Source organism: Panthera tigris, chromosome B3 (assembly GCF_018350195.1).
Source record: "Panthera tigris isolate Pti1 chromosome B3, P.tigris_Pti1_mat1.1, whole genome shotgun sequence".
NCBI lineage: Eukaryota > Metazoa > Chordata > Mammalia > Carnivora > Felidae > Panthera > Panthera tigris.
The window spans coordinates 26,930,430-26,944,895 of NC_056665.1; the positions used below are offsets into that span (position 1 = coordinate 26,930,430).

The following is a 14,466-nucleotide window of genomic DNA, read 5'->3' on the forward strand; positions in this document are numbered from 1 at the left end:
AAAGCACCAGAGACATCACTACAAGCATAAAACCTACAGACATCACAATGACTCTAAACCCGTATCTTTCTATAATAACACTGAATGTAAATGGATTAAATGCGCCAACCAAAAGACATAGGGTATCAGAATGGATAAAAAAACAAGACCCATCTATTTGCTGTCTACAAGAGACTCATTTTAGATCTGAGGACATCTTTAGATTGAGAGTGAGGGGATGGAGAACTATTTATCATGCTACTGGAAGCCAAAAGAAAGCTGGAGTAGCCATACTTATATCAGACAAACTAGACTTTAAATTAAAGGCTGTAACAAGAGATGAAGAAGGGCATTATATAATAATTACAGGGTCTATCCAACAGGAAGAGCTAACAATTATAAATGTCTATGCGCCGAATACCAGAGCCCCCAAATATATAAAACAACTACTCATAAACATAAGCAACCTTATTGTTAAGAATGTGGTCATTGCAGGGGACTTTAACACTCCACTTACAGAAATGGATAGATCATCTAGACACACGGTCAATAAAGAAACAAGGGCCCTGAATGATACATTGGATCAGATGGACTTGACAGATATATTTAGAACTCTGCATCCCAAAGCAACAGAATGTACTTTCTTCTCGAGTGCACATGGAACACTCTCCAAGATAGATCATATACTGGGTCACAAAACAGCCCTTCATAAGTTCACAAGAATTGAAATTATACTATGCATACTTTCAGACCACAATGCTATGAAGCTTGAAATCAACCACAGGAAAAAGTCTGGAAAACCTCCAAAAGCATGGAGGTTAAAGAACACCCTACTAAAGAATGAGTGGGTCAACCAGGCAATTAGAGAAGAAATTTGAAAATATATGGAAACAAACGAAAATGAAAATACAACAATCCAAACCCTTTGGGACGCAGCGAAGGCAGTCCTGAGACGAAAATACATTGCAATCCAGGCCTATCTCAAGAAACAAGAAAAATCCCAAATACAAAATCGAACAGCACACCTAAAGGAAATAGAAGCAGAACAGCAAAGACAGCCTAAACCCAGCAGAAGAAAGAAATAATAAAGATCAGAGCAGAAATAAACAATATAGAATCTAAAAAAACTGTAGAGCAGATCAACAAAACCAAGAGTTGGTTTTTTGAAAAAATAAACAAAGTTGACAAACCTCTAGCCAGGCTTCTCAAAAAGAAAAGGGAGATGACCCAAATAGATAATATCATGAATGAAAATGGGATTATTACAACCAATCCCTCAGAGATACAAACAATTATCAGGGAATACTATGAAAAATTATATGCCAACAAATTGGACAACCTGGAAGAAATGGACAAATTCCTAAACACCCACACTCTTCCAAAACTCAACCAGGAGGAAATAGAAAGCTTGAACAGACCCATAACCAGCGAAGAAATTGAATTGGTTATCAAAAACCTCCCAACAAATAAGAGTCAAGGACCAGATGGCTTCCCAGGGGAGTTCTACCAGACGTTTAAAGCAGAGATAATACCTATCCTTCTCAAGCTATTCCAAGAAATAGAAAGGGAAGGAAAACTTCCAGACTCATTCTACGAAGCCAGTATTACTTTGATTCCTAAACCAGACAGAGACCCAGTAAAAAAAAAAAAAGAGAACTACAGGCCAATATCCCTGATGAATATGGATGCAAAAATTCTCAATAAGATACTAGCAAATCGAATTCAACAGCATATAAAAAGAATTATTCACCATGATCAAGTGGGATTCATTCCTGGGATGCAGGGCTGGTTCAACATTCGCAAATCAATCAACGTGATACTCACATTAATAAAAGAAAAGATAAGAACCATATGATCCTGTCAATCGATGCAGAAAAGGCCTTTGACAAAATCCAGCACCCTTTCTTAATAAAAACCCTTGAGAAAGTCGGGATAGAAGGAACATACTTAAAGATCATAAAAGCCATTTATGAAAAGCCCACAGCTAACATCATCCTCAATGGGGAAAAACTGAGAGCTTTTTCCCTGAGATCAGGAACACGACAGGGATGCCCACTCTCACCGCTGTTGTTTAATATAGTGTTGGAAGTTCTAGCATCAGCAATCAGACAACAAAAGGAAATCAAAGGCATCAAAATTGGCAAAGATGAAGTCAAGCTTTCGCTTTTTGCAGATGACATGATATTATACATGGAGAATCCGACAGACTCCACCAAAAGTCTACTAGCCCCGAATAGCCAAAGTAATTTTGAAGAAGAAGACCAAAGCAGGAGGCATCACAATCCCAGACTTTAGCCTCTACTACAAAGCTGTCATCATTAAGACAGCATGGTATTGCCACAAAAACAGACACATAGACCAATGGAATAGAATAGAAACCCCAGAACTAGACCCACAAACGTATGGCCAACTCATCTTTGACAAAGCAGGAAAGAACATCCAATGGAAAAAGACAGTCTCTTTAACAAATGGTGCTGGGAGAACTGGACAGCAACATGCAGAAGGTTGAAACTAGACCACTTTCTCACACCATTCACAAAAATAAACTCAAAATGGATAAAGGACCTGAATGTGAGACAGGAAACCATCAAAACCCTAGAGGAGAAAGCAGGAAAAGACCTCTCTGACCTCAGCCATAGCAATCTCTTACTCGACACATCCCCAAAGGCAAGGGAATTAAAAGCAAAAGTGAATTACTGGGACCTTATGCAGATAAAAAGCTTCTGCACAGCAAAGGAAACAACCAACAAAACGAAAAGGCAACCAACGGAATGGGAAAAGATATTTGCAAAAGACATATCGGACAAAGGGCTAGTATCCAAAATCTATAAAGAGCTCACCAAAGTCCACACCCGAAAAACAAATAACCCAGTGAAGAAATGGGCAGAAAACATGAATAGACACTTCTCTAAAGAAGACATCCGGATGGCCAACAGGCACATGAAAAGATGTTCCACGTCGCTCCTTATCAGGGAAATACAAATCAAAACCACACTCAGATATCACCTCACGCCAGTCGGAGTGGCCAAAATGAACAAATCAGGAGACTATAGATGCTGGAGAGAATGTGGAGAAACGGGAACCCTCTTGCACTCTTGGTGGGAACGCAAATTGGTGCAGCCACTCTGGAAAGCAGTGTGGAGGTTTCTCAGAAAATTAAAAATAGACCTACCCTATGGCCCAGCAATAGCACTGCTAGGAATTTACCCAATCGATACAGGAGTACTGATGCAGAGGGGCACTTGTACCCCAATATTTATAGCAGCACTCTCAACAATAGCCAAATCATGGAAAGAGCCTAAATGTCCATCAACTGATGAATGGATAAAGAAATTGTGGTTTATATACACAATGGAATACTACGTGGCAATGAGAAAGAATGAAATATGGCCTTTTGTAGCAACGTGGATGGAATTGGAGAGTGTGATGCTAAGTGAAATAAGCCATACAGAGAAAGACAGATACCATATGTTTTCACTCTTATGTGGATCCTGAGAAACTTAACAGAAACCCATGGGGGAGGGGAAGGAAAAAAAAAAAAGAGGTTAGAGTGGGAGAGAGCCAAAGCATAGGAGACTGTTAAAAACTGAGAACAAACTGAGGGTTAATGGGGGGTGGGAGGGAGGGGAGGGGTGGGTGATGGGTATTGAGGAGGGCACCTTTTGGGATGAGCACTGGGTGTTGTATGGAAACCAATTTGACAATAAATTTTATATATTGAAAAAAAATAAAGTTAAATTGGATATTCATTACAAAATCTTTTTTTTGTATAAAAATATACCTGCCATCAGTGTATACTTTTCAAGTTTACATAGCATTTTTTAAAATATTTATTTATTTTTGAGAGAGAGGGATAGCACAAGTAGGGGAGAGCAGAGAGAGATCGGGGGACAGAGGATCCCAGGCACACTCTGTGCTGACAGCAGAGAGCCAGATGTAGGGCTCAAACTCATGAACCATGAGATCATAACCTGAGCCAAAGTCAGATGCTTAACCAATCTGACTGAGCCCCCCAGGTGCCCCAAGTTTACACACCATTTTTACATGAAGCATGGCTACTTTCCCACCTACAGTAAGGAGGCATTCCATTTTCACCGTACTGATTAAAGAAACAGATTCAAAGAAAGTAAGTGACTTTACATGACCAAATGCTGAGAAGGCTTAGAGCAAGGCAGGGGGATTTGACTTCCAGGTCAATATCTTCCACACATGGTTAACTTGTCCACCCTGTGCTGTTAGCCTCATCCTCCAAATGGCCCTGGCTACCCTCCCTGAGGAAGTAAGGGAGGCATTCACTACACAGGAGCTATGATGCTACAGTTAAGGTGGGAACTAATGTGCATTTATCTATCATGTCTACCTAATCACTGAGTATTACTGCCTGGCAGATATTTTATAGTACTCTCATTCAGCCACACAGGTAGTGAGTGTTAATGTCCATATTCCTGTGATTCCAGGATCCATGTCACTAGCCTGCGTGTCCAACAGCTCTAGCCGGTTCTGATTTCTCAGGAGCTCATCTAGGGTGGAATTAGCCTTAACTTGTTTTGCATAATGATCATCCAGTCATTTCATTCTTTTTCATGTTTCATAGCCTTCATCCTCTTTTCATTTCTTTTTCCTTTTATACCATCCATCACATGGGTGTCTCTTTTCTAAATCTTTTCCACAGTCTCTGAATCTTTAGAATTGACTCACTAAGTATTGAAATAATCAAAGTCAGACCAACACTAAGTATTATGAATTAACTAATTGATCAATGAATCAACGCATTCCATTCGAATGCCTAAAATGTGTTAGGCACAATTCTTGCTAACAGGTAAACAAAGATGAGCAAGATACAGTTTTGCTTGTAATGATCACACAATTTATTCAGGGAGACAGACATGCAAAAACCATAAAGACATATGCAATTATCTATGCTAATGTAGAAATGAGGTACATAGAAGGCACAAGGTAGTGCAGATTCACATTATCAACTCTGAAGTACATGCTATAGGACCTCAGAAAGAGTGGTACTTCATCTTGGTCTTCAAGAAGGGTGGGAGTTCACAAATTGCATAAAGAAAAAGCAAGTAAGGAAATCGTTTATTTGGCAAAAGAATAGTGTGAGATGTGGAACAGAGAAAATGGGGGACTGCAAACTGTATCACTTAAAAAATATTTAAAAGAGAAAATATGAGACAATTTGAGAATTTCTGAATAAATTGAAAGGTGTTGACTTAATTCAGGTAGTTTAATGTTTTTGTGAAGACTATGATAAAAGCTCTATGGAAATGTTGCTTGCAAAATTGCATAAACATTAAAAATAAAGTATTATTACATTTATCCAATGTCAACAAGGATTTACCTAAAAATAAAACACTGTTGGAGTGGAGGAATTTTGTGTGATTCCTTTTACAACTTGATAACTATCCCCTGTACAGGCATCACCACAGTGCTGACCATGACCACGCTTAGCACCATTGCCAGGAATTCCTTGCCCCGCGTGTCCTATGTGACAGCCATGGACCTCTTTGTGACTGTTTGCTTCTTATTTGTCTTTGCTGCTCTGATGGAGTATGCCACCCTCAACTACTATTCAAGTTGTAGAAAACCAACTACCACCAAGAAGAAAACATCGGTAAGTTCCAGTAGCAAAGATTTTCTGGAAAGGTAGGGGAAGGATAGTTTGCAATAAATGATTCTCTTCTACACTGTTATATAAATAGCTAATTCAACAAGACATTAAAAAAAGACAAATATTCTGAAGATATGAATATAACCATAAAGTACCTCTTCAACTTTACCTACCAGTGACATGGATTGATGTAATCACACATGAATGATTTCTCTTAACTAAGGTGATCTGTAATGCAGATTTCCACAGTTTTCTAATTGTTTTTTTTTTCTGGTTTTCTTGTAGTTATTGCATCCAGATTCTCTTAACTAAGGTGATCTGTAATGCAGATTTCCACAGTTTTCTAATTGTTTTTTTTTTCTGGTTTTCTTGTAGTTATTGCATCCAGATTCCTCAAGATGGATTCATGAGCGAATAAGCCTACAAGCCCCCTCCGTATGTATAGCATTGAAGGTGCAAATATTCCTGAGAACTCTTACTAAATTAAGATTAAATGATATGTTATTGTTTATGTATGCATATATTGAAGAACAATGAGTGTTGCACATACTCCTTTCAAAAGTGTGTATACTTTTTTTTAAATATCCAACTTAGAAAATTTGGAAAATGAACAAAATAATCATAATCCTTCTACCCAGGGATCAGCATATACATACATATTTCTGTTTTGTAACTCAAAAATATGTTATGAATAAGTTTCTGCGTTATAATATTATTTTATAAGATCATTTTAATGATTGAATTATATGCAATGATTGACGCACAGATAGTTGTGGCTGGAAACGGGGCTAATACACACCGTTTCACTTTTATATATATTCTTATCATTGCAGTTTTGTATATACCTGTGACTATTAATATAATTTCCTAGAAGCAAAATGGCTGGGTCAGAAGAGTTGCTTGGCTCCATTAGCAGTGTGGGACACCCACCTCCCAGAACTCTCCTTGCATTAGGTTTGATAGACAAACAGAAAAATGGCTCCTGCAAAATGTTCCTTTATCATTTCTTTGATTACTGACAAAGTTGAATATATTTCACTTGTTTATTTTTTACTTGCATTTCTATTACTGTGAATTGCTTTTTATGTCTTCTTTTATGTAAGTTTTTTATATAACATTTATAACTTATTTATGTCTTAACTTTTTTAAAGTTAAAAGTAACTATCTGCCAGTTACTTATATCATATATTATGTATATTATATTTTATATAACAAAATTTATATACTTGCATACAGAATAATTAAGCATATTAATATGTTTTTTAAGTAGTTTTATTCCAGTTTTATGGCCATGCTGTCACTGTTGTTTCTTGTGCTTTTCTCCACATGTATTAAGTCTCCTGTTGCCAAATCTATCAGTCTTTCCTTTTGTGGTCTCTGCCTCTTGTGTCCTTTTTGGGAAGGTCCTCCCTACCCTCAGAATGATCTAACTCCCGTCACTTTCTTTTGAGCACTTACTCTGTTTGACCCTATGTTGTAAGTGCTTTCATGTGTGAGTTCATTTAACCTCACCCATTCTACTAACAAGGAAGCTGAAATACGGAGAAATTAAGCCCTATAAATATTGATGAAGGTTCAACAATTTATAATATTATTAAATTTAATTAGTAATGCACCTGAATTTTTAGTATATGGCTTGAAGTAAGAATCTAACTTTTGAAAAATAGAGAAATGTCTTAAAATTACTGATGTGAGCTACCCTTTTATCATATAACAAAATTTATATATAACTACTTGTATTCCTTTATACATATCAATTCACTAATTACACTGAATGCTTTATGCCCACCTATATACCATACATGGTTTTCTAACTGCTGATCAGTAATTTATGTTTAGTGCCTTTCAACATGTTTTTTAAAAGTGACTGCTTGGTTATCTATACTCTGAAAGTGTATCATTTTAGTTCTGACAGAGGTGAGTGCTGAAGCCACTTTTATAGCTGTGGGAAGCCACAGAGAACTACAGATTTGCCAGCAAATGCTTCCAAATAGCAACAGACTGAAAAGTAATGGAAAGAGTTGGGAATGGGGATGCTGTAAACAAAGACAAGTCAGAACACATATCGTGAGGCCTAGAAACCACATTATCACACACAGCCAGGGGGCTGGGAGTGGAAGAAGAAATATTGACACCTTTCGTATACAAAAGATATTGCCAAAAAAAGAATATTTTACATAGCAAATAATAATAATAATAATAATAATAAATTTTCACAAAATCAGAATTGTTTTCTTTTGTTTTTAAGAGGAAAAGTGTAATGACCTTGAAGAAAGTATGTAGAAAAACAACTCAGAGAGAAAGGGCTCCAGGCCAGGTGAGAAGACACAGAGAGATCTTAAACAAAAGTTCATAAAATAGCCAAAGAAAAAGGGAATTTTCCAGGGTGCCTGGGTGGTCCAGCCCATTAAGCCTCTGCCTTTGGCTCAGGTCACGGTCTCATGGTTCCTGAGCTCAAATCCTGTGTCAGGCTGTGTGTGAACAGTGCAGAGCCTGCTTGGGATTGTTTCACTCTCTCTCCCTCTACCCTGCTTGTGCTCTCTCTCTCTCTCCTTCAAAATAAATAAACTTAATTTTTTTTGAAAAAAAAGGGAATTTTCAAACTTTTCATGAAAATTGTCAATGTATTCAATTCTATGTTGAAAGATCCACAGGGTTAGGCTAGTTAAGGGACCCTCTATCACCAACATCTGCAGAGATGATCAGTCTCTGAGCAATGAGGCAGGCCCCACTAACAATCATGCATGCACTTTGGGGCAAGCTGTTCGAACATCTCTGTGCCTCAGTTTCCTAACCTGTAAAATGCAAAGCTAACCACTTCATATGTGCAGTAGAACCTGCCACCCAGGAAGCACAGGTTTCCAGGGAAGTCAAGGGACTGCATCATACATGCAGGCAAAGCAGGAGTGAGTCAGGCTGTAGGTGACCTTGGAGATGCATTAATTAAAATCTCCATTTTGAGCCCAGTTTGAAATTTTTATGATAGGTGAGAGATACACATTTTAAAAAGTATGTAAGCAGTTTAACATATGGCTGTTAATAATATCTTCAATAATAGAATAATAATATCTTCAATATTATAAGATGCAATTGATTTTATTCCATATTTATTTATTTATTTATTAAAAGCCTTCAATTATTAGATCAGGTTTATTTATGTTTCAGTAATCATGAGTTTTTAGTTTGTTAAATGTAGACGTGAATAGGGTTTCCTTGCCTCCAGAAACCCGGCTGGTTATTTGCCTGTAGCTCCTTGATCACCCTTTAGATCTCTAAGGAGCTGTCCCCATCCTTTCAGAGCCTTCTGATGCCCATTCTGAGTCAACATCTTCCTTTGGGCCTGTCCTGCCAGTAATGGCCATCCTTCTCATCTGTATGTCACTACACAGGGACAAAGTGTTGATGAAATGAAAGGATGAATATCTGGCTGAACACTGTCAAAACACATATGCAATTACTTTAAAAAGGCAGATTTTTCCAATTGAATCTTGCCAAAAAGATACAGATTCCTCAAATGCACTGAAGTACAGAAAGAATCAACTTTTTGTTTTTCTGCAACCACCCCCCCCCCGCCCCCACGGATTTTTATACCCACTCAGGTTTAAGAACTATTAACCTTGAGGAGATGTGTCCACAGTAGAGACTATGGAACAACAAGGCTTTCATTTCTATCATTGCCCAAAGGTGTGGAAAAAGGTAGAAGGTTCTCCATGATGCTCCTGACTGGTCATTGGTATGTGTGGAGTAGGCAATGCTTAGTGAACATGTGGTCTGGGATGTCTCACTTTGGGTTGGACCTCACACACAAATACTTCTGAATTAAAAAGATGCCCCAAAGCTTACCAATAGGGACACTGAGTGCTATACGCTTTTACCTGCTTTTCTCTGGTTTTCGGCTCCACATAGCTATGAGCATATTCAATCAAACTAAAATCCAGAAGTAGAAGAAAAGATGTACACTGTTTCCTTGAAACAATAGTTTTGGGTAAAAATCAGTTGACCCTTAAAAAATATAGTTGAACCTTGAATAATGCAGGGATTAAGGGTGCTGCCCTTTCTCCCCCCCCGACACACACAGTCAAAAATGTGTATATAACTTTTGACTCTCCAACAACTCAACTACTAATAGCCTATCATTGAGTGCAAGCCTTACCGATAATATAAATAGTTGATTAACATATATTTTGTATGTTATATGTACTATATACTATATGCTTACCTTGATGTAAACTAGAGAAAAAAGATTAAGAAAATCATAAGGAAAAGAAAATACATTAACAGTACTGGACTTGTATTCATTGAAAATAATTTGCATATTAGTGGACTTGCACAATTGAAATCCATGTTGTTAAAGGATCAGCTGCATAAGAGGTATTCACGATGCTTTCTAATGAATTTTGGAAGGTCTCTCTCCCCAAGCAAGGAACAACAGATCTAGCCAGTCAGCTGAGGACTGGGTTTGTGTGTTCACCTATCCCTTGATTTCAGCTTTCACTACTTCCATTGGCACACTTTAGTCCCTCAGTCAACCAGCACAAATGAAACTAAAGCAGAAAGGCAACTATAATCCTTAATACTCTCACATCATTCAGTCAAATTTAGAAATATAACCTCTTAACAGACTTCAATTTAATATGTAATTCATAGTTATCTGGAAGAGCTCAAACAAGTGCCTGAGGAATTGACAAGTCTATATGAAGACACTTCTCAAGGTTAAGAGTGATTCATCTCATTTATGAGTGAACGTTAAGTCACCCCCTCTCCTATACAGGCCCTACACTGACTTTTCCACGTCAGGAAGAGAGCTTGGGAAATAGAAAATGAAACATTCCAATTGTACACATTTTTGGCTATTTCTCTATATGCGACAAATGGTATCTGGCCACCACACACTGAAAGCTCATTTTTTACCTTAATTACATTGAACAAGAAGATTCTGTCATCAGTCTTATAATACCATATTTTTACCGGTTACTAATTAGGGAAAAACAAATTTATCTCTCCACATTTCAATATATGTAGTGCTTAATATTTGGGGATTATATACAATATGTACACATTTACTCCAAATCAACAGAAAAGTAGGCAGAACAGAGACTTGAAATGGTTAATACATATCTGAAAATGTGCTCATCTTCCCACACCAATAATTTGAGATATGCAACTTTTGAAAGCTGCATTGTACTTTTTTTGCATTAGATTTTCAAATATTTAATTGGCAGACTGAACTCTAAAAGACTGAAATGTCCAGTTCAGGGATGGGGGATGTGTGGGAATAGGCATGGCATTATCCTCCTTATTTGGTGGACAGATATAACATGCACCTATTGCTCGATATATCTCAGGCTGTTCTTATTGCATTCATGATGATTCTTGTGTTGTTCTTATTGCCTACAGAACTATTCTCTCCTTGACGTGAGGCCACCACCACCTGCAATGATCACTTTAAACAATTCTGTGTACTGGCAGGAATTTGAAGATACCTGCGTCTATGAGTGTCTGGATGGCAAAGACTGTCAGAGCTTCTTCTGCTGCTATGAAGAATGCAAATCCGGATCTTGGAGAAAAGGGCGTATTCACATAGACATCTTGGAGCTGGACTCATATTCTCGGGTCTTTTTCCCTACATCATTCCTGCTCTTCAACTTGGTTTATTGGGTTGGATACCTGTATCTCTAAATATTTCTGTGGTGATGAGTAAAGAGCACTAGATTTCATTCTTTACTTTCACTGTCCCCAGACCAGTAGTGACCAATTGGAGTAGGAAGGAAAAACACTGCTCAGTTTATCTGAAGTTATACATTACCTTTGAGCAGCACCGGAGTACCTGGCAACCATTTCTATTATGCATTTCACACTCACACACATGCGTGCGCACACACACGTTAATTGAGTTTTAAAGTGATATTCTTGCTAATCCCTTATTGAATCTGTAGGTTGGTGATGTTTATGAATGGTTTTTGGATATTGGAAACAGTTGCCAATTGCCGTTGCAAGGAAATCTGTAAAACATGTAAGCAAATATCCAGAAGCTCTCTTATGCCAAGACCCCTTCTATATCTTTCCTTAGCAACTCTTAGGAGCACCAGTGCCCACATGTGTGGAGACACTGCTTGCTGGGACACACTCATGTTGACCTCATCCCCGTGTTCCTGGACAGTCTGAGTTCAAGTATGAACTGCAGTGGGTTTTGACCTGGTTTCCTCTCTTTGTGACCTCTTTCACTCTGAAACTATCATTGTTACCTAGAATTTCTTTATTTAATAATCTCACCCTAGGTTTAGGAAGGGTGTATATGCATTATCCACAAGTTTCCAGTTGAGAAAAAAATATGATTTGAAAAATTCTCATGTTGCTGAATTCAATGATGTTGATTATCTCTGAACATCAGAAGGTTATTACTCTATTCCAAACTACTAAAAGTAAGCAGTATTTTAACTTTGGGTTCTTGGATTAGTTCAGTTGGAGTTCAACATTTTACCTTAAGGGTTGTGTTTTGGTCTAACAAAACACAACCCCAGAGTATGTGTCTTTTGTATGTTATGCTATTACAGGTTCGGTGATTATCTTCATCTTGCAAAGACAAGTATACAGCACTCATAAGCCCTTGTCGTGAAAATGTTTTCCAAAGTGTGAAAGAAATATAGATGGAATTTAAAATTTTCGTAGTTATAATTAACTTTCAAGTCAAATCAACTTTAGATGCAAAAAAAAGGGCAATGGCTATCATCAATGATATATTTTGATGAACAAAATTATTTTATACTTTGAGATATGAATATGTAGCAAAATCCCAAAGAAAAAATCCCCTGAAATTAATACTCTTTTGATATTTTTATAACACAAAACTAACTTGGTTCTTGATGTTAGTTCTTTGTTATAACTGGATACCAGTATGTAACTTCACAAGACTCTTCAGAAGCCTCCCACCATTGATAGGAAAAACAGTCCCACCAGTTCATTAATAATGCTTTGGCATTATTAAATTTTTGGTACTAAAATTTTTCTACCAGTATCTCTGTACTTCTCATCTTTCTCACCCATAAAATTGAACTAATTTTATTGGAAACCATAAAATTTTATTTTAATTGTCTATTGTAAGTACAATTATTACTCAGAAAAAAGGTAAAATAATACACAGAGAGAATATATAAAAGTGCTAATTTCACATAATTTACTGGATTAAGACCAGACATAAGGGGATGGGAGTGGAAGAGGCTAGAAAAATAAAATATAAATCTGTTTATATTTATGAAACATCATTCATATCAAGTGAATGCAAATACATTGGTATGATCACCCAGCTTTCAAGGACTGAATCTATATAGTGTGAGACACCCAAGTCCTCGGCTTTTCTTCCTGTCATCTCCCTGACTTTTGATTTAATAGTGGCTACATAGGCCACAAGCCAATTGGGTTCTATTTAGCAAATTCAATTTAAAACATAAAATAATATTTGTGGAAAAACAAGTTGAACCTATTGGCTTATATGAAATTTCTACTCTATTGAAGAATTTCACATACTAGCATCCTTGTTCTGTCTTTCATGCATAAACTACTCCCCCACACTTGGCAGTGGTGTCCTGGAGGCACCCTGACCAAAGGAATCCACCATATCCCACCAAAGCACTGAGTACCCATGGAAGGTGGTCCAAAGTCAGTCCTTTTCAAGCATAATTTTCATCTTTATGAATTTATAATATCTAACAATATGAAGAATTTCAACCTGTTATGTCTTAAAAGTAGTTATGGAGGGAGATGAATTTTCTAGTGAAATTCCTCTTGGAAGAGACATAACCTAAGAACACTTTTATAAGATAAATTTGCTCCACTTTTACCTTAAAAATTATATTGATGCTCCTTATTTCAAAGCTCCTCAATATTTGGGTGTTGTTGGCAACTCATAAAATTATATGTGTAGGATATACTTACCAATAACCTATTTGCTGAATCCAACCATTCTCTTCCCCCTGATCTCAGCCATCCTGCTGATGAACACTAGTTCATGGTTCATTTCTCCATAAAGGAAAACTTTTATCTCAAGAGAGTCTCATAGATGTTCACTCACAAAGTATAAAATAGACTCCTGCCCATACAGCAATCTACCCACAATGGGTTCTAACTAAAAAGAACTCAAACATCCCCTCAGAACACACCAATGTCAGTTTCTCTGCAGGCTTGTCTGTTCAAGTTCTCTTATAAGTCTCAACTTCTGAGATAAGCCTTCAGTCCACAATACAAGAGATGGTATGCACCTCATGCAGGTACAGAGCTCAGGGGCTTGCTTATTAACTATGTAAGAGTTTACCTTTTGGAGGAGGGAAGAGGAGAGGCACAGGAAGAATGTGAAGGAAATGTGTCTCTCTTAAATTGAGGGACTCTCCTTCACCAGTATGCTTGGTTAGTAGTGTATGTGTGAGGTGCATGGGTGTAAGGCTGTTCCACCCAGAACCAGCACCTGTATAGCTCTGCCCAGCTTGCTTTGCATTTAGACTTGAGAAATATGTTTTGTGTTTTCATGGCAGCTGGTGGGGAAACTGTGTAAGTGGCTGGTATTCTAAAGGTGCTACTGTATTCCTCACTTTCAGAAATACTGTAAATTGCAGAGATGAGAGTTACGTATTTTGAAAAGGATTTCTAATTTCTTACCACTGTGGATCATACTTACAACTGTGACTGTCTCTCCTTTAAGCTTCATCCAGGCTGAGAGGGAGACAAAAGAAAAGGCATTCCACATCAATGAAATTAGAGAAAAATTCCTCTTCAGAGCCTAGAAAGTTTCTGTTTCTACAAAGTCTCAACACCAGTGACCAGAGGAGAGATTCTCAGGTACTGGGCAGAGAAGGAAAATGTTACTATAAGTTACT

The 14,466-nt window shown here is 37.4% G+C and overlaps 1 protein-coding gene across 2 annotated transcripts in view; it reads left to right on the forward strand.

Moving 5' to 3' along the window:
* GABRG3 (gamma-aminobutyric acid type A receptor subunit gamma3) overlaps positions 1–11,278 on the forward strand; it is a 734,373-nt gene extending 723,095 nt beyond the window's left edge. Inside the window, exons 8-11 of one of the 2 annotated variants that reach the window (XM_042988303.1) lie at positions 5,406–5,602; positions 5,975–6,034; positions 7,848–7,916; positions 10,997–11,278. In XM_042988303.1, the coding sequence (XP_042844237.1) occupies positions 5,406–5,602; positions 5,975–6,034; positions 7,848–7,916; positions 10,997–11,278 (608 nt within the window). The remainder of the gene's footprint in view (positions 1–5,405; positions 5,603–5,974; positions 6,035–7,847; positions 7,917–10,996) is intronic. The other variant, XM_042988304.1, reaches the window with a different exon arrangement.
* The last annotated feature ends 3,188 nt before the right edge of the window (positions 11,279–14,466 follow it).